The 20,759-nt window shown below is 37.0% G+C and overlaps 1 protein-coding gene and 1 long non-coding RNA gene across 3 annotated transcripts; both read left to right on the forward strand.

Moving 5' to 3' along the window:
* The first annotated feature begins 308 nt into the window (after positions 1 to 308).
* LOC113054673 (ubiquitin-like protein 3) lies at positions 309 to 20,199 on the forward strand. Of its 2 annotated transcripts, XM_026220370.1 has the most exons (6): positions 309 to 584; positions 806 to 971; positions 15,694 to 15,802; positions 17,806 to 17,892; positions 18,939 to 19,016; positions 19,766 to 20,199. In XM_026220370.1, exons 2-6 carry the CDS (start codon positions 945 to 947, stop codon positions 19,816 to 19,818), a joined length of 354 nt encoding a protein of 117 aa, XP_026076155.1. In that variant the 5' UTR covers positions 309 to 584; positions 806 to 944; the 3' UTR covers positions 19,819 to 20,199. The 2 variants fall into 2 exon arrangements, with proteins under 2 accessions (XP_026076155.1, XP_026076154.1); XM_026220369.1 differs by having other exon boundaries at positions 309 to 971.
* LOC113054678 (uncharacterized) lies at positions 12,622 to 13,794 on the forward strand. The gene is made up of 2 exons (XR_003277417.1): positions 12,622 to 12,806; positions 12,998 to 13,794. It is a non-coding gene; the product is annotated as an uncharacterized LOC113054678 (long non-coding RNA).
* Positions 20,200 to 20,759: the final 560 nt, after the last annotated feature.

The raw sequence follows: 20,759 nt of genomic DNA on the forward strand, positions 1-20,759 counted from the left end.
TACTGGTGAGAACTAGTCTATGTGGTGGGCTAAATAACTGAATAACAATGAACCTGACAACAAAACAATATTATGGTTATTGCGTGCGTCGTTTTTATTTATTTATTTATTTATTTATTTTTTATAAATGTTTAGCATTATATACTCTGAAAAAAAAATAATAGACATAAAGCATTTGGTTAAAAGTTCCCAAATACTTTCCAGTAGTCATACCGAAACGTATCTGGGTGCGCATGGATTTGTGGGCTCGCCTCTCTCTCTCTCGCTCTCTCTCTCTTCCGCCTCTTCTTTTAACTGCTGGGGGGCGGGCGTATTCATCCGCGCACACACATAGCGATCGACATCGCGCAGTTTATCTGCCTCACCAGCTCTGGTTTCCCCACGTTCAGCCTTACCCCCGTCAATTGCCGCCATGTTTTTTTGAGGCAGGATGACAGCAGAGCGAGCGCAGACGAAGACGGATATAAGACTGAAAAAATCCGTCGAATTACAGCATTTTTTCTAACAGGCGACGGTCTATTTTTTATTGCGGACTCGCGAGGAACTCATTTCTCGGTATTTTTGCAAATACCAATGGCTGAATTGTAAGTGTTTTGTTTTCCTATGGCGTAGGAACATTTTTCCTAACATATATCTTTTTTTATTTCTGTATGGGAGGGTGTCCTCCCACAGAAATATAAAATCCAGAAATCAGTGTTTTCTCCGTTTTGAAGTTTTATGCCATGAAAAAGCAAGAAGTCTGAAGCCTGACTGAGGAAGAACAACATATAATTCCTGCCTGCGCTTAACTACCTCTCTCTACCAGCGAACCTACAGGAATAACCAGACGAGTGATCTCTGCATGAGCAGCTGCTTTAACACAAGCCACCTGCTGTTACTTAAGCAAGTTGAAAGAAGGAAAACAACTTTTAATCAAAAGTGAGGATACGACAGAACGTTTAAAGATGACGGGAAACATCCCAGTTGACATGGTAAGAGTGTACGCATCCTTCAAAAGGTTTAATGGTGTTGATAAACGATTGTAATGTTCTTTGAAACTAGCTAGTATCTATTTTTATGTTTAAATACTAAAACGTAATGAAAAAAATGTTGTTTCAATATGACTGGCAACTATTACTGAGATGTTTATTCTTTACCTTAGATACTGACACTTAAGTACTTATTCCTTTGTTACATTGTTCCACTATACTAACAGGTTAGCCACAGTTAAAACAAAAACAATACTTACTAGTACCTAATGTTTCTTTGGTAGTGGACTAGATTAGCCACAAGCAACAATTGAAATACATACTAGTCTGAAGTGAATAGGTAATGCATGAACCACAGACCCCGATACAATTCAGTTAAACAAATGGCCATTTGTTACTAGTATCAATTAAATAGTTACATATCACATTTGAGATTCTGACTAGTTGCAAAGGAATGCAGCCGGAGTACTGGACTCTAATGAATAGTGAATTAGTAGTCTTTTTTTTTCTTAATAGTAAAGTTTTTAAAAATCAAGAAGGCCTACTTGTAACATACAACTAGATACTAATTAGTTTAAAGGCTTAAATATGTTATAAAAAGTGTTTGTCAAAGATTAAAGAAGGTCAGTTGATCTCATTGTTTCTTTGGCAAATAGATTGACCCAAGGAAATCCAGAAGGACAGTGCTATTAAATGTCTTGGATCGCTTTTTGCTCATCCGGCAATAACCCTATCAAAATTCCACTTCAGTCAGGAAGGGCAGTAGTGTAAAGATATCTTATCTGATGTGCCACAGTGCGGTTCAGATTGATAATGAGGAAGTGTGATCAGGGAGACTCAAAAACAGTTATTTCCCTGTTTGCACAACTGAAAATGTCTCGGAACGAATGCTCAAACCGAAACTCCAACATTAGAATCTTTCTGTCCAGAGGGATAATGTCATAGATTCTCTATAATATTCATTGCATGGTTGTACAATGACATTTCAAGCTTTGCACTATGATGTAAGGTCTAATAGATTGAGATTACCAAACCCCATGGGTAGTAGTAGTGCTGCTAGTGCTCACGAGTATCCAGAAGGTCGGTGGTTTGAATCTGAGGATGTGGGAAATCAGTTTAAAAACAATAAATTGCAGCCCTCATTGTGTAAGATATTGAAACTAATATCAAAACAAAAAATAAGAACTCCTTCTATCGGCTCCAAACTGTAACATTGTGTGCCAGGTTGTTAGTCAATCATGCTTTGGCCAAACAGCTGATCTGGCTGTCAAACTCAAGAGATGTCAACGTTCTGACATTTCAGGGACTCCTTGCAGCCCTTACAGTACACAGTACTTTCAGTCTTTCTTCTGTTTCTGCCATTGAGTAGAACTAAAATGTAAATCTGGCCATCAGAAAGGCTCCCTTGGCAACTTTGGGTATTAAAAGAGCAGGTCCACATATTGTTGATTATAAAGGCCAGAAACGCGAGTCGTCCCTGTTGATGACGATGCATCTCTTGAGATTTCTACTGATAGAAAGGTTTTTTCTCACACTACGCAAACAGGAACAGAACAGGGTACAATGTGTTATGTTATAGCCCAAAGTCAGGTATTTATTATTTAAGCTAGCTTAAGAAGGTTTTTAATGTCATCTTTGAAAACTTTAAATAACCAGACCTTTGGGTTTAGGCTAGGTGCTTTTTTTTGGTCTCCCGGAACAGCTTGTTCAGTTTTAGGATGAAATGTCCACAAGATAAAACTTTGAATCATTGTGTGGTCTCCAGCTGAGGGGCATTCAGTTGGGGGTAGCATTGTCAAACAATGGGAGTGTGTGTGCATACACATCTTGTGGGTGGGCAGTTTAATGAATGGGCTTTTTTTGTGGAGAGCTCTCAGTGTTTCAAAGTAACGAAATGTTGTGGAAGCCTTTCGCCAATAAGTGCTACATCAGATATACTCTTTTAAAAGAGTTTGCTTTGATCAGTTGTGAGACTGAAGTGTGAAGTAGAACTCAACACTCCCTGACAGGACTGTGCCACTTTTGGCGCTTTTCCACTGTGTGGTACAACGCGTAACTTTTGGCACGACTCGGTTTGAGTTTCCACTGCAGTTTAGTATCGCTAGAGTGGGCAGGATTATTCACATGTCGTTATAGTTGTGCCGCCTCTACTACCATGACTCCGGAAATATGTGTGTGTGAGTGTGTGTGTGTGTGTATATGCATATATAAATGTATATTAAGTCTATTGGGATTGTTATCGACATCCCGGGGCTTGGATCGGAATCATATCTTCCAGTCGGGCTACCTAAATGTATCACTACACTGCCCGACGGGCTATCTTAGGGCACGATTAATCGAAATTAATTCACAGAGGTGATAAATCATGATTAGGCAGAAGCTGCGATTGTCATGAGTATCTTTCAGTGAAGCATGGTTCTGTGATCAGCAGTAAATCTCCATCTAAAGGCCAGAGGTCGTTCTCGTACTGAAACTCCAAATTAGGGCTGTCAAAAATTGCTCAAAAATGACGTTCGAATATTCCCTCTAAAAAATACACGAATATTCAAACTATTCGAACATCTGGTTGCGCATGTTGTTAATGACGTGCATTACGTCAATAACAGGCCAAAATAATTTTTTTTATAATAATGTAAATAGCATATAGCCTTTACTACACAGAGCTGTAGTTCACTGACAAACTATGCTAACAGCTTTTATAATCGCAGAATGATTTCTTCAATTTTATTATTGCGTGAATATATCATCGGTGATTATGAACTCGATTGTGGATAGCTTATCAGTGAACTACAGCTCTGTGTAGTAAATGCTGCTCCTTCTGAAAGCATGTGATGGAGATTTACTGTTGATTACAGAACTGGCTTTACTGACAAGATACGCATGACAATTGGATTCGATAAATCGTGCAGCTTTAGGTTTAGATCTTAAATACAGGGTTCTTACAGGTCCTTAAAAATTCTTCAATTTAGTAATTGCAAATTTAAGACAATAAAAATACTTAAATACCTTAATGGTATAAGAAAAGTCTTAATTATAGTTTCAAGAGGTCTTATATTTGGGGACAGAAAGACAAGAATCCTGATATGGCTTAATATGACTATTATGATTTCACTGAACAAATATGAGATACACATTTCCAGGGACAAATAGTGGAGGGTGGTTTTATATGACTGTATCTCTAAAGGGGACTGACTGTCTTCAGAAAAGTTTTTATGCCATTTTCATTTCATCTTTCCTATAATGCCTGATCTTTCCCAAAATGCTTTTACTGTCACTTTTTGACTTTAAAGCAGTGTTTATTAGTGCAGTTCTGCTTTGTGTAAAGCCGTAATCGGGGAAAGAACTATTTTATTTCAAAAGCCCCACCTAGTGGCAGAGAACTACTAGGAAAATCATACATAATGAAGTGGAAAGACTTCAAAAAAATCATTTTTTACATTGTAATTTAGACACACATTGCAAAAGTAGCATGGTTTCTGAATTTCAGAATCAAACCAGCTTTGTCATTGAGACTTTTCAAAATTAAAAAATTATGTAATCAAGCTCAAATAAATATAACTCATCAGGGAAACAGACAATAGAAGGACTTGGGTACGCAAATCATTTCCTTTGAGTGTTTATTCATTATAGGTAATTTAGGTAATTATAAAGTCATTACAGACAGACAGACCCACCACTTCTGACCCCAGTCAGTCTACCTGCAATGAACAACCACTATATTTGAACACTGTGAGTGGTGGCCACAGTGAGAGAGAACATCAGGAGAAAGGTACGGGTTATTTCAGGATAAGTGTTTGTGTATAAGAGATGGAAAAGTTGTAGAAAATGTTATGAAACACCACACCGTACGTGCCACAATGCAAAACATTGCTAATAAACCTGCATCAACAGCGTGTAAAAATTACTCAGCATGTTGGCAAGGTATCAGATTCTCACATGCTTGCAAACGTCATTTTAAGAGTTAAAGCTTAGTTTGGAGAACTGCTTGAAAATTGCAAAATTGTAGAAAAGATTATCAATTAAAAATTATATTAAATTGATGAAATGTATTTTTTTATAAAAAGAATGATGCTATATTGATTATTTTAGCAAAGCCCTATAATGAAAAACAGCATAAACATACAGACATGAAGCAACAACTGTTTGGCATTTGTTGTATCTATATGTGTTTTGTAAATAAATGCATCAAGTATAACATGGGGAGTACGATTTGCATAGAATGAATAACTCCAAAAGGTGTTATGGGTCAGTAAGGGTTAAAGGCTAAAGAGGGAGCGAGAGAGAAGGAAGGGGGAGGAAGTAGCTCAGACTCACTCAATAAAGGATCCTTTCAGTAGAGTGAGGAACAATTACAACAGCTCTGTGAGAGAGGTGCTCACTCGCTCACGTACACACACACACACTCACTCACTCACTCACTGTCATGGAAAGTAAGAGTGATTCAACGTCAGTTTGTGTAAATAGTTCTCAGTGCCTTATTATAAGTTGTTTTAACATCTCTGCGGTGTTTCTACATATTCATTACTGGACTTGAATCAACATATATCTGTTTTTACATGTTTCCAGAGGTGGTTCTGTGTGAGCTTTGTGTGAGTTGGGTAGAGACTGACTGTAGAGGGTTGTTCCACTGTAAACAGTGGTTCCTGCTTGCCTTTATGACATCACTGCACAAGCATTCTCTTGTAATTTAGTGAAATTTCAGGCCAGATTTCCTTCTCCTGGAGGCCTCTTCATACCGCTCTCTTTTTCGATCAATAGTCTTTGAAATTACTTAAAATGCATATTTAATGGTAATGAGGGAATAATAATTGGTTCACATAAAACATCAAAAGCAAGCAATCATAGGTGCGTTATGCGTTAATCATATAGCGCAGCAGGTGCATTATGTGATATGTTGTCCATGTGAATCCTCATGTTCTTGTGTTTGCTGCTTTTTGCGCATGTGGAATTAATCCCCGGGAAACCAATGTTAATTAATTAATCGTTCATTTAAACGTTTAAATTAATTAATGAGCGTCGGTTGTCAGTTAGGAAAAATAACTGAAATGAATCCCTGTTGGCCACTTCATGATAGAAATATTACAATCACATTTCTTGAACAAGGACATATAGACTTCAAAACATGCAAAGTCAGAGCAATGGTTGAAACTTTTATTTTGAAGTCACAATGAGCATATAATGATGACGCATTCTCCTGTGTTGGTGTGGGTTTATAAATTATTTACTTTGTATATCTAATAGAATGATGCACATTGTTCCCAGATGAATGCTATAAGCAACTCAGAATTTGCAAAGTTGCGACTATGCAAACAGCATATGCAAAGTTGGAGTTTGAGACGGTCCGTGCATGTAAATGATAACTGTTTGTGTGGAGCAGCATTTACTGTGAATGAAGCCACTCTGAGAAGTATGTAACCTGCACGAATATAAATAAAGTGCATATAAGCCAATTTATTTAATTGAATCACAGCATCACAGCCTTTATGTATTTCACAATAGCACTATGTTTTATTAATGTCTTTTGTGGTATCTTGTCTTTGGAACATGCCACTTCTGGTATTTTGCCGGTTAATTGACATGGACAAAATGCAGTAGAGGATTTTAAAAATAATTGATTACTCAAATTTAATTGAGGAATCGTGACAGTCCTATTATTATTGTGAATGAATTATCCATGCATATGTTTTTTATTTATTTGTTTGCATTAATTATTTTTAATAACTAAGCTTTTGATTATTTATAACATTTTATTAAAGAAGATTTTCACAGAATGATTTTGGCAAAATGGCATCCCTCTATGTGTGGCACCCCTATGCACTGAATATACTGCATACCCCGTTTTTGTACCACTGCTTAGAACTGGTGTTTTTTAAATGGTATTATGCACTTTGTTTGACAGAAATAACAAGAAAAAGCTGTAGGACAGACCAGAGTCATGACTTATAATGAAAAACCTTCTATGGGATTGCTTGAAAGATAAGATGAAAAAATAATTTTCAGTCAGGAAGTTTGTGCGGGGAGCTTTGTCTCCGGTGCTGTAATAATTCTGTTTGTGAATGTGTATGATAAGGAATGAGAAGGGTGTTTTGCAGGTTTGTAATACATGGCTGTAATACTGTAGGCTACTATCAAAAGGACATTTCTATCAGCAGGACGTCTCATTGATGGGGAGATAAGTGAATGTGTCCCCTCACCCCTACTCTCTCTCCTTGTGCAGATGTCTGCCCTTTTTCAGCGGTAGGCATGTGCTGCCTGCCTTCATCTGTCTACAGGAGATTAGATATTGTCTTTCTTCTTTCTTTCATCTGTGTTTAACCTGATTTTCCATCAGAAAATTAAATATAATTGTATGTCAAAACAAATATTGTATATTTCATAATTTAATATTTTCAAAAGTTTAGTATATATATATATATATATATATATATATATGTGTGTGTGTGTGTGTGTGTGTGCATGTTTGTAAGGGGTGTGAATTTTTGAATATGCAGAAAAGTTTTTCTATTTGTAGTAGAGTATGTAGAATAGTCCAAGGCATAATTGCATATTCATTCTCATAATCAGAAATTGTTACATGTGTCTAACAGTAAAAAGAGATCATTTAACATTGTGACTTCAGTGATGTGTCACATTTTCCTTAAAGCACCTGAAGGGAATCATGTTTTGTGTTTATTTAACCCCACTATACACACATTGCTTATGTGTTTATTGAAGGTGTGTAATTAGCCTCAGATTGTACAAAGATGAATCAGAATTTATTACCACCAGTGTGAAACCATGTTCACTTATGTGATTGTAATTTGCACGTCATCAGACGGGGCTTGTATTGATTTCAGTGATATTGTCACCCAAGCCCTTGTTTTCCCATCCGGTGAGATGCATCGTTTGGGCCGGATGAGTGCATGTGAGTGTGTCTGTGTGAGTGATTGACCTTCAGGACTGCTGATAGGGCATCCAGACAGGCTGAGACTGCAGCTGCTGGTGTTCTGTGGTCGTGATTAAGAACGGAAGCTGAAACTAGCTTTTGTGGTGCTAATGGCCACCATGCGATTTGCTCAAGTGAGTCGGGGAGAAGACCAAAAGCAAGATAATGGAAGTTAAAGACATCTTGAGAAAAGGCTTGCTAAATGATCACTCTTACCGTAGCTATTGAGACTGGTGTATCATGGAAATAAATCAAGTTTTAGACCCTGTTTTTGTGTGTTGTATGGAAATTTTGAATAACGACAGCTGATACCAGAGCTTTCTTGCTTGTCTGCTTAGATATATGCTGATGATTATTAAGGGACATTATGTTCATTAAAGCATTATAGGAATTAAGAGAAAATGATGCCTTTTGAGCCTTTAGCAAAGAGACCAAAGTGAAGCCTCATTAAAAATATCTCCGTGACATGACATCACTGTTTACCTTCCAATTCAAAGTAAAGGTTTGTCCAATATTTTTATCAAAATGTAATCACCTTTCCTTTTCTGCTGATGAACTTACTGTTTCTGATGGATAAAGTTAAAATACATTTTTCTAAATGATACAATGAATCCATCCATCCAGTTATGTCTGTATCTGTCCATCCAGTTATATCTGTCTGTCAGTCCATCTCACATGTTCTGGTAATACTTCCCACGCTCTTTTCCTCCATTCCTTTCTTTGTTATGAGCATGATGATGCAAATGCAGCTGAGAGCAAAATCAATCACTTTATGTTCAACCTACCACACATAAACTCATGCAGAGAACACCCAGACACTTTTTGTGTTGCACGTTCATGGCAGATGTGCCCATGTGTGTGCGCACACCCATGACTGCAAATCATTTCTCAAATTCCTGCATAAAATTGTGCCATCCGCAGAGGTCTTGGAGATAGACAGGAAGCTTTACAATTCCTCTAAAGGCCCTCTCTCAGTTTAATTTGCCATGTCTAAATGTGCCATCTAATTCTCAGATCACATGTCATCTGATGCTATTATCGCTTTTTCCTGTGCTGCGCACTTCATAATGAGAATTTGAGAGTCTGACACACATCTGAAAGACATCACAGGAAAATGAATGGCAGGGTCTCAAATTTCTACTCCCGAAACATTCTGCCCAATATCATGAAGGAAATAATTTGCTGTCTACAGACTAGTTGCCGACTGAGATTTGCTATTATTAAACATGCTGATTGTTATTGTGCTTTTGGCTCTGGCTGAAATTAGACATTCATCCTTCCATTCCCAATCATTTAGGACATGTTTCTGGCTTTAACCCCTGCTAATCCAAACAGGCCATTTCATCTGTTCAGAAAGAGGTGAAGGTGACCTGTAATGTTGAATATCTATGCAAATCCCCCACGCAAACAGTGGGTGGTTTACAGTATTCAGCGGTTTTACCTTTCTCACCAGAGAAAATCAGATCTCTTGCAAAGTGGACCAACCTGTTCTGTCTCATGTTGAGAAATAAAAAAAACTGGGTTGTTAAGGCTGACAGAATCTGAAATCAAAGGCGTGTCTTCCTCATAGAATATATATATTATATAATATATATAAGTTTTACTGATTTAATCTGAAAAAAAAAAAATGTTTCACAGGTGGAACAAGGCACGTTCTATTCAAAAGAAACTATTCAAAAATAAAGTCTCAGCAGTCTTTAGTCTCACATGATCCAGAAATCATTTGCATGTGCTGATTCGTGGCTCAGGATTTTTTTTTTTTACGAATTATCAATAATATTTTACTTTTTATTTTTGGTGGTATTTTTTGTGGAAGCCATGCTACCATTTTCAGGGTTCTTGAATAGAATATAAAATAACAGCATTTACTTGGAACAGAAAACTTGTGTAACATTAAACATGTCTTTACTGTTAATTTTTATTGTTTTTTTTATTGTCTATTTTTATCAGTTTACCATAATGCGTCCTTCATGAATAAACAGTAATTTCTTTAAAAAAATAAAAATAAATTACTGGCCCCAAATTTTACCAACACCAAACTTTTGAACAGTAGAGTAGTTGAAGAAACACTATAAAGACATTTTTTCTTCTTTGAAATAACATGCGCTGATAAAACATTCACAGTAACACCAGGAACATGCGTCAAGTAAGTAGATGGGGGTTGGTTGTGATTTGTTGACACTTGATTTAAAGCATCCAGACAGTCATTTTAAGTCAAGTAGGTACTGTATACCTCAATTTCAAACTAAGGAAAGAAACAACTGGAATGAGATCCTCTAAAAAGCTCAGACGTCTCACTTCCTCAATATAATGCAGGAGAAATCCCGCTAACGCCCTGACTGATGAAGGAGAGATGAGTGAGTGTGATCACAGTCTTCAAAACCACCTCAGTCTCATCTACATCAGAGACAGAGATGACACTGTTTGAACCAACGCTGTGCTGTCAGGAGGAAGATGGATGGCTTCCTTTTTCTGTCTCCTCAGTTTATGACTGAGGTTGAAATCGCACACAGAAGCAGACTCTGAATCCATCCAGTAGAATGAATGAGTTTTGTGCCTGACTGAAATGGATTTTCAGGGCACAGAAAGAGAAAATGAATATCTTTTGAGCAGTGTGGGCATGTTTTCTCAATTCTGTGTGGATGTTTTATTTATCCTTTGTTCTGACTGATTATGTCATGCTTAAAGCATTTTTTGAAGATCTCTCAAGATTATAGCCTTTGTTTAGAGAGCCCTTTTCGTAATGTCATGTTATTTATGTGATTAGTTAGTTTGTCTGAGTGATGCTTTGGATAAACTGAAGTATTTTTATCAGTCACATTAGCAGGCTTTGACAATAAGGACGTTCTGACATTGTGGATTAATTCACATGTGTTTTAGACTTGCAAACACAAACACTGGCTTGCATTGAATGCTGTTGCAGATTCTACAGTAGCTGGTTAATATAGGTGAGGTTAACCAAAATTTATGAAAGAATGTTTTCTAAAAAAGTATTAAGAATTTATATAATGAAGTAACATTACAGCTGGACAATTTCTTTCAGTTTAATAACTTGCACCTTAGAAATAAATTATTTTCCATATCCTTTTGTAAAATGTTTTTTAGTTTAATAAAAAAAATTGAATAATTGTTATGAAATAACATTAAACTAGTTTTAACAACAATTCTATGCTTATTTATATTCTAGCTGATTTGTCAAATGTACTATCAGAATACTGCACAGATTTTTGTCATTAATAAATGCTAATTTTACAGTATAATGAGGCCATAATGATATTTTAAGCCAGCATGGAACTTCAGTTGTATATTTGCTAATGAACAGAACTATAATATTATTCCTGGGGTATGGGTTTTCCTTCTAGAGTCTTCTTTGTCGCGTCTAAACCTTTGTCTTTTATCTTTTTCCTATTGTTGTGGCTTCTCCCCATCCATCATTATTCTTGATAATAAGTGGATGGCACTAACCGCAGCTATAAATAACATGTTGATCCTGGAAGAATTTTGTAGTGTGAACTAAAGTAAGTCCTTATTTTGTTGATAAGACTGAGCCTCATGTTGAACTTGAAATTAAGTTTGCGTTAGACTAGCTCTCAGTCCCTGGTGGCTTTCCTGGGAATAAGACATATCTCAGGTGACTTTTGTTGGTTTTGAACGTTGTATCATTGTTCTTTAACCAGTTTACACAGACATAGCCAATCTCACCATATAACTCACTAATTTCCACTCCGTCCAAAACGGACAAATCCCTGCTGGAGGGATCGTATGTAATTTTGTTTTCATTGATGTGCGGTTGCATAAGTGGTCTGAGTGTGTGTGTCTGTTCCCTATTGCGTAAATGTCATTCCCAGAACAATCTGGCAGACCTCTATGTTTGAGATAGACAAAGGCAAAGCCGGTCGACGCATCACATCCACTGTGGTCAGCATTTGTTGTGGCTTTTAGTTCACTTTTAGTTCAGAAGTCCTGTCTGATAGACTCAGCATTGCTCTCTCTCTCTCTCTCTCTCTCTCTCTCTCTCTCTTTCTCTCACTCTCACTCTCTCTATGTCTCTTGGCAGAATCACTGGGTTGTTTATCCTTCTCAAGCAGAGAATCTCCTGCTCAACTTGTGAGCAAAACTGCAAACACCAGAAAAATCGCTAGTATTTCATGCTCTGTTTTTAACTGTAGCTAACCTGAAGCACCTGCTCTGGGTGACATATCTGTTTTCAAACAGTCAGCTATGGAAAGACTACTGCGGGTGTTATTTAGCATCGACAAGCAGCTTGCAGCACGGGATCACAATACAGGTGTCACAATGCAATATTATCCATCGCAATTTTGCAGTGACCTTTTATTATCTATAAGTGCATAAAGTCCATGAGCGTAATATCAACATACTGAAAGAACAATAAATCTGCAATATTTTGCCTTTATTTTAAGATTATCACCATTGGCCAACACCTACCCTAGAAATATCCTGTTTCTTTTTTATATCTTATTTGTGAATTTCGTTGACTATTGCAACATTGTATAAAATGAATATATGTATATAAAATATATAATAAATGTATGTATGTCTTTTTTTTTCATGTATTTTTGTGTATATGTATCATGCATATATATAACAATACTATCTTGTAAAGCTTTATATTTATTTGGTCAGAAATTTCTTGTGCAACCTATGTAAAATCTTTTTTTTTTTTTATTACTATGTAAAGTCATGGCATTTCAGTTCAGTTAAATAATGTAACTTTTTTTTCTTAATCGTGTTAAAAACAAAAAATAATGCTGAAATATGAATATGATATCTTAATGACTTTGTTGTGCTTTATGTGTTTCTCTGGTATGAATCCTGTTTCCACATCTCCACATCAAGCAAATCTTTCCATAACACAGGAGATCCCATCGCTCTCCTGTGGCCTCATGAGTGAGGTGCGTGTTGTTCATGCTCCTAGGAAAGTGTGTTTGTGTGTGATTACATCAAACATTCCCCCTGAAGGGTTGGTTTCAGGGGTCCGGGGTTGCTGGGCTGGGATTGGTGAAAATATTTTGTAGGGATGCAGTAGTAGAATTGCTATTGAGTAGTGTAATAATGTTTGGCATAGCAACTGCTGTCTTCACAGAGAGGGAACCACCTGCCAGGGGGTATAACCAGTGCCAGCGTCATCCTTGCCTGTGAAATCATTCCTCAGCGGATGTTTTCTGCTGGGATTGTTGTTGTTGAAGTTCCTCAGAGGCATCGCTGCATGTCGTATTACATCATATAGTGAAATTCTGTCTGCTCACCAAGGAGATTCGAGCAGACGTATCCCAGCATAACACATATTTCTGCTATTAGAGCTTTTCCTCCTTTCTGCGTATATCTGGAAACATCGAATAAATCAACGTCTGCTTGGCATTCAGCAGGTGAAGATGATATGTCATCGTTATACAAAGATGTGGGAAAGATGGAGTGACTTAATGAAAGATGAGCTGCGGCGAGAGAGGAGGAGACAGATGAAGAAAGACTCTGCCTGCAGGTGATTCAGGTCAGCGCTCTCACAGATGAGCCGCTGCCACGGTTACCATCTCTATGGAAACTAGGAGGTGTTCCATTGCGATAGAACTGCCACCCTGATGTTTCTGATGAACCACTAGCTGCTGAATGCCAGCTCACTGACTGTGTCCATGCAGGAGAAGGACATGCCTTTTCAGTTGCGTCTTCATAAATGGAAAAATATGAAACGACATTTATTTTTACTTCCTAATGTGATGTATTTTAAGTTAACAAGATATTCACAAAAGAAAAAATGCAGGGTTTTATTAGATTTTGCCCATTTTAGAATTGTTTGGTAAAGGCTTGATGATGTCATCTGAAAACGGCAGTTGATTCAAAGGTGTTTTTTTTTTTTAATGAATAAAAATACAATGTCAGACTTTTTTTTTTTGTCACAATGTTGTTTAATTTTTATTTTAATCACCAATGTCGATGCAGTGACGTGTAAGGAAAAGGATGAGCTATTGGTAGTGATATAATTAAATAAAATATAATGTATTTCATATAATTAAATTGCTGCCATTAGATGACCACTTATTTAATACAGTATTTCATTAGAATATATCAAAAAATATTTAAAAATAGAAAATATTCATTGATTATTTGCCAATGTATATCTGTTGAACTTTGCAATAATTTCCCGTTTTCTGACGTATATAAGTCCGCATACGTCCGTTTAAAACTAGAGTGAATTGCCAAAAATGTGTACAGAAATACTGATAACTCGATTACCTCTGGTATTTCCTTCATTTATGGTGCCTTCATAAAATAGCCACATACGGATCCGAGCCTAAATTAGATTTGCAAGTGTATGTCTGCGTGTTCATCCAACCATTACTTGTGCAATTGCATGCATGTGTGTGGGTGTTTGTTGACTTATACTGTTTGCTTAGATAGAGACTTAAGATTGTGTGTGTGTGTTGTGATCTCTGAATGAGTGGTTGGAAGAGCAGGCTTGCTTCGGGCTCTAATCTCATTCTATAAAGTGCTTAGGAGGATCTTTGTTTCCATCTGGCGGTTTTCACTCTGTTACATCACTGCAGCTGGCAGTTTGTGTGTGTGTGTGTGTGTGTATAGTGGGAGGAGCTTAATACTGGATCATCTGATGTCAGAGACTAGTAGCACACGTGCATTGGACATGCACTGCCCCGAGCCCTGTCTCTCTGTTTCATGCCTCCTGCTCTTTAGTTTTTAAATGGGTGACACTCTGGGAAGTAAATGAATATGATAAAGGATGTTTTGTCATTTGTTTTGCTTAAGTACTTGAACAAACAGCATAATTGTGCTGAATGAAATACTGGTGGTTTGCAATCAAAGAAAGGACACAATGAAGGACATGTGAAAAATTCATGACGGAATTTCTCAACCGTCCAATAAATCACCCCATACTGAAACTTTATATAAAGCTATGCCAACTATGCCAAGATTCAGAGAAAACAGAGTGATATTGACATCAAATCAATCAAAATTCCATCAACAAAACTTAACCTTTTTTGTTTTAGACTGTTAACATATACAATAATATACCATGGTAAGAGGGTAGATTATTTCTGATTTTTCCGGCCTGTTTTTTCACATTAAGTTTATTTTAACCAAAATACTTTATTATTATCATTAGCATTTTTTATTATATAACATTATGTATTTATTTATTTATTTTACAAAAATAGAGATTTTAAATAACATATGGTTTTAATTTAAAATAACTGCTGGAAGTTCTACAGTTAAGTTATTAGGCTAAATATTATTTAATTATAGAATTATGTTATGGGTGAAAATTCGATTTAAAACTTGCCATTGTAATGTCAGTATGTCCAAAAAAATCACAGTTGTGATGCTCAAAAAAATCTTTCTTGTCATGTTTGTGCGGATACATAATTTAGTATTCTTCTCTTCTAGAGATTTTTTTCAACTGGATATTCAAGCAAATATTAAATTAAAGTTAACCCTACTTCCTTTTATTTTGCAACGTTTCACATTATTTATGTTTATTTTTTATTATTTTTAACATTTTAATTTTATTTAATCTCATTCTTAATTTCCACTCAATGTAAACAACTCATTTCTTGCGCATTTATTTTGATTTCCAGAATATATTAAAACATGGTAAGTGGAGCTGAGAACTCGTATTGGTGGTTCTTGCTCTATTCTGGGATGAAACTCGGGAATACGTCACCCTAGAGTTAAAATGGGCTGTGAATGCCGTTTCGTGTTGATGTTGAAGTAGTGTGCTGTGGACTGTGACCAAGCTTTTAATGGCTCTATTGTTTGTGTGTGTTTCAGATCAACTTGAGACTCATCTTGGTGAGTGGAAAGACAAAAGAGTTCCTGTTCTCACCAAACGACTCCGCGGCCGACATCGCCAAGCATGTGTACGACAACTGGCCAATGGGTTCGTGATCATTCTCATCTCAAAACACACATTTTCTTTTTTAATGTGTCTTATCAGTAGACTGAGACGGTTGACTCATATGAAGGATTTTCAGGCTATTGTTTCCCAGCATTGAGTAGATTCCTCTTTACATCCTTTTTCTGTGACAAATCTGAGTCTGATTGAGTGGTAATCCTGCGCAGAGCTAGATTCCACTCACTGTATGCTGATCTAAAGTCAGTGACAGTATTTAAGAGTAAAAACAGAGTGTCTGAGTTTGTGTTTATACATCTGTCTGGCCGTCCCGACACATGTGTCTGAGGTCTGTGAAATGGGGTTTCATGAAAATATTCCACAGATACTGTTCTAGCTGAATTTGTAGGTTATTATACACACATACTGCTTTTTAGGGAAGAGCAGATGGTATCCAGACTCCTCTTTCATCTGTTTCTGCACTGTGCCTTGGCAGCCCATCAGAAATGACAAGTGCTTTCAGGGATGTGGCCACAAGCTCAAGTTTAGCATTTTTCCATCTGATTCATCTCTAAAAAATACTGTGGTGGTACAATGGTGCTGAGACAGTATGATACCATAGTATTTTGATATTTACACTATTGGTTAAAAGTTTGGGGCTAGTAGGATTATTTAAATGTTTTGGAAAGTCTCTTATGCTCACCAGAGCTGCTTTTATTTAATCAAAAACTGTAAAACTGTAAATTACAGTAAATTAAAGTTTTCTATTATGAAGTATTTAGTAGTATTTATAAAATGCAGCATATTACTTTAGTCTTTAGTGTCTCATGATCCCTCAGAAATCATTCTAATATTCTGATTTGGGGCTCAAGAATGATCAATGTTGGAAAACTTGACGTAATATTTCTGTGGAAAATGTAATGCATGTTTTCAGGGTTATTTGATGAATTGAAATTTAAAAGAACAGCATTTATTTGATTTTATATATATATTATATAAATTACCATGGTTCCTTGTTAAAAAAACATGGTAATATCATCATCGGTGGACTCCCCAAGCCTAGTCAAACTGGTTAGGTGAATCTGTTTTGCAAGCATTAGAAGGGTTTTCTGTGACTTGACCACCTTAACCATCTTAAACCAGTCTTGTTTCTGCAGGAAAGAGTTTTTTTTATTACTGTTTCTTGCTCCATAATTTTTCCTCTTAAGCAATTCAAGGTTATATTTAATAAATAAAGATTTTAATTTTATTTAAATGTTTTGCTTTGAATAGCTAAGCCTTTTTCTTTTCATAAGCCTTTAATTATGTCAAAAAGAATATTGATGAAAAAGCGAAGGAAAAGAAAAGCCTTCTTTGTTTTATAGTTGGGGGTGGTCTGGGATTAAATCAGAGTTTTATTCATAGCTTACAAGCACAGCGGAGCTTGACCTTATGAGGACACAGAATGACCCTCACTCGAGTCTTATGACTGATTGAGTCAAGAGTGAGAAAGGGATGGGTGGGTCGTATGAATAAATGAATGAAGAGAAAGAATAGGGCTGGCCGATATATCTAACGATATGTTCATGGGCATCTAGTCAGTAAATCTAGCAGCTGACAAGCTACGCAATATCGCGTTCATTATCGAAGGTGATTCATCTGGGATAATGAACGCGATATTGCATAGCTTGTCACAGAACCAGATTTACTGACTAGATGCACATGATTATATCGTTAGATATATCGCCCAGCCCTAAGAAAGAATTGAGTGAAAAACTAAGGATCAGTATCATGGAGGTGTGCAGACTAGCGTGTTTTTAGGGGACAGTTCACCCAAAAAGTACAATTCTGTCTTCATTTCCTCACCCTCATATTATTATTATTATTATTACAAACCCTGGACGACTGTCTGTCTTCTGTGTATGACTGAAATTTGGGTCTTTTTCTTGTGCTTTTTATGGAATTTCTCCTTTTATGTTTTTCATGAATTGCACTGCTGAAAATGACACTGTAACCAATCACAGTTTGTATATTTTGTGTACAATTCCTCTAAGTTGTTCTGTCTTTAACAGACTGGGAAGAGGAGCAAGTGAGCAGTCCTAACATCCTGCGCCTCATCTACCAGGGCCGATTCCTACATGGAAATGTGACGCTAGGAGGTGAGCCGCCCTCCCACTCTCCTCATTACCATTCACAAATATCACAACACATATGCTCTGTTCCTGTTGATGATTTATTGAAGGGGACATCGGATGAAATGTTCACTTTTTTATTTTTTTTGTTTGCATTTAGTTAGGTTTCTTAAGCATGTTACAGACATTCCATGAAGACCCTAAAGAATCTTACCGACTTGTAGAAAATGGACATCTGATGTCGAATGACAATTTTCGAAGACATTTTTTGATACTCGATGGTATGGAGGTAGTTCGGTTGGTTCCTAAATAGAATAGAATTTGATACCCAGCCCTGTTCCTCACAGTCCAGAATCCTGAATAGAGTTTACTGACTTATATTACTGAAATATTCCCAGAATGCGGAAGCAAGGTTTTCATGAAGCTTGGAAGGATAGGAGCAGATTATGAATGTAGGAAAACACTGGCCAGCAGACCTGTCATCAGGAAGAGAAAACAGGGAGGAGAGGAAATTCTTTGGGTGTGAACAGGAAGCACTTTTTTATTTGTTTGGACATTCCTCAAGCAACAATAAAAGATTGAGTGGGCTTGTCAATGTCTGTATAATAAAGTATATGAATATCCGTCTGTCCGTCCGTCTGTTTGTTTTTGGCTAGGACAGACATGCAATATACCCTAAATTGTGATTAGTTAAGACTGTAGAAATATTTTATTCCTTATTTATTTTCCTTATTATTTTTAACCACTTATAAAATCATGCATGTACACGAAAATGAGGAATGCACCCAAATGTGTGCAACAGATATTCCCGAAGCTGCCTCCTTCTTGATTCAAGAGATCCAAGGCATGGAGACCGAGTGTGTCTGTGGGGCAGAAGGCAGCAGCACTGCTCTCAGAGTCCGTGGCACAGGCTTAAATACTGCACTCTCATCCAGGGGTTTACATGTCATCCTGGTCCTCAGTCCTATGACTTCATCCCCTTGAAAAGTGACTTTGGTGTCTTAGATGTACAGCTGCATTTGTCTCTAGTGTCCTTTCAGTCCAACACTCTCTTTTTTTCTTATGTCTTGCAGCTTTAAAACTGCCTTTCGGAAAAACCACAGTGATGCATTTAGTTGCCAGAGAGACGCTGCCTGAGCCAAATTCCCAAGGTAACCATTCTGCCCTCTGTCTTTTCTGTCCACATCTTCACTTTTTCACACGCTCGCTGCAGCCTTCACTTTGTTCAAAAATGACCAGTTTACATGAGGAACAGTTCTCACCCTCCAGCAATATTTCAGTTTTGTTTAAGTCGCTTTGGATAAAAGCGTATGCTAAATGCATACATTTAATTTTTAAATTGAATTCTCAGTTCTGTTGGAGTTTCTACTTTAAATAAAATGTTTTTTTATCATTTATGTATGCTGAAGGGCTTTGACTTATTTATCAGTACTGAAGCCCATGGCTCTGTTCTAAACCCTAGTGAGCTTCCATGCTGTTTACATGGGTAGCTGCCTTTTAAGTCACTGAAATAGAGCCTCGTATGTAATTGATTTAGAGTCTTTAACATGCTTCTTTACACGAAAATTGCACAGAAAACTGATTTTTTTTTTAGCCAATTCCTTTAGTACTCTAATAAGCATAAAAATACAGTACATGGCAGATAATTATTTGCTACAATAGTAATTAACAATATTATTATTAATTATTATTTTCAGTATTATATCAAATGCTTGTCAAGGTTTAATTCTGAGTAGAGAATATATGCAGAATGACATATGCATCTTAGAAAGAAACATAATTAAGAACTTTAAGAACAGAATTTCTGAGATGCTTTAAAATGCCGTCTAGATAGGCAGTAGGTTTCGGAACAGAACCATTTTTTGCGCAAAAGTATTAAGCTTCTGTGTTTTTGTTTCAGGTCAGAGGAACCGGGAAAAGACTGGAGAGAGCAACTGTTGTGTGATCCTGTAAATACATCCCTTCATCCCTCTGAACGAGTGTGTCCTGTCACCCTTCGCCCATGCTGCTTAAATACATCTAATCACACCAGACATCCACGAGCAAGAGATTCACTTCACCTGGAAAGGAAAGAATCACCTGATAGAGAGGGCGAGACACGGATCAGAGAACATTTTGGCTTTGCATAGACTATATTTGAGGCAAAATAAAATACATCACACACACACACACACACACACACATTTCCACCTTTTCTAACACCTTCACACACATCCATCAACTCAGCAGACCTGTAACTCATTCTCACACACACACACACACACACACACACACACACACACACACACACACGTTTGTTTTTGTGAAAAGTGGGTTCATCCCATAGGCGTAATGTTTTTTTTACTGCACAAACTGTATATTCTATAGCCCTTCACCAGCCCTACACCTAACCCTAACCCTCAAAGGAAACTTTGTGCATTTTTACTTTCTCAGAAAAACTGTATGATTCTGTATGATTTATAAGTGTTTTGAAAAATGGGGACATGGGTTATGTCCTCATAAGTCACCATCTCCTTGTAATACCTGTTTCATACCCATGTCATTTTACAAAGTTATGTCCTGATATGTCACAAAAACGAGCACACACATACCCTTCTACCAGTTTGCACACAGAGGAGGCCCTCGTTTCCCTGTTTTTTTTTATTGCACATAGTAACATGAATGATTCAGAGAGGAAATAAAGACTTGTTCGCCTCAGCCGAGGCGCTTGATTATCCCTCTCAGGAGGGAGATGTGTGAGGGAGGAAATTAATTTACATAGGGTCTGACAAACTTCTCACATTTATGGACTCGCCACGCACTCACCTGGCTTGGATCGAATCTGGTGTGGAGGTGAAAAGGCATGCCATTCTCTGATGGATTAACCTCCGCTACAGTCGCACTCCTGGACTGTT

Source organism: Carassius auratus, chromosome 35 (assembly GCF_003368295.1).
Source record: "Carassius auratus strain Wakin chromosome 35, ASM336829v1, whole genome shotgun sequence".
Classification (NCBI taxonomy): domain Eukaryota; kingdom Metazoa; phylum Chordata; class Actinopteri; order Cypriniformes; family Cyprinidae; genus Carassius; species Carassius auratus.

What these genes read in the sequence shown, in the direction of transcription:
- LOC113054673 (XM_026220369.1), top strand. Translation starts at nt 945, where the DNA reads ATGACGGGAAACATCCCAGTTGACATG. An exon ending in GAAACATCCCAGTTGACATG is followed by an intron (nt 972 to 15,693) that starts GTAAGAGTGTAC and finishes TGTGTGTTTCAG; the next exon opens with ATCAACTTGAGACTCATCTT. An exon ending in GTACGACAACTGGCCAATGG is followed by an intron (nt 15,803 to 17,805) that starts GTTCGTGATCAT and finishes TGTCTTTAACAG; the next exon opens with ACTGGGAAGAGGAGCAAGTG.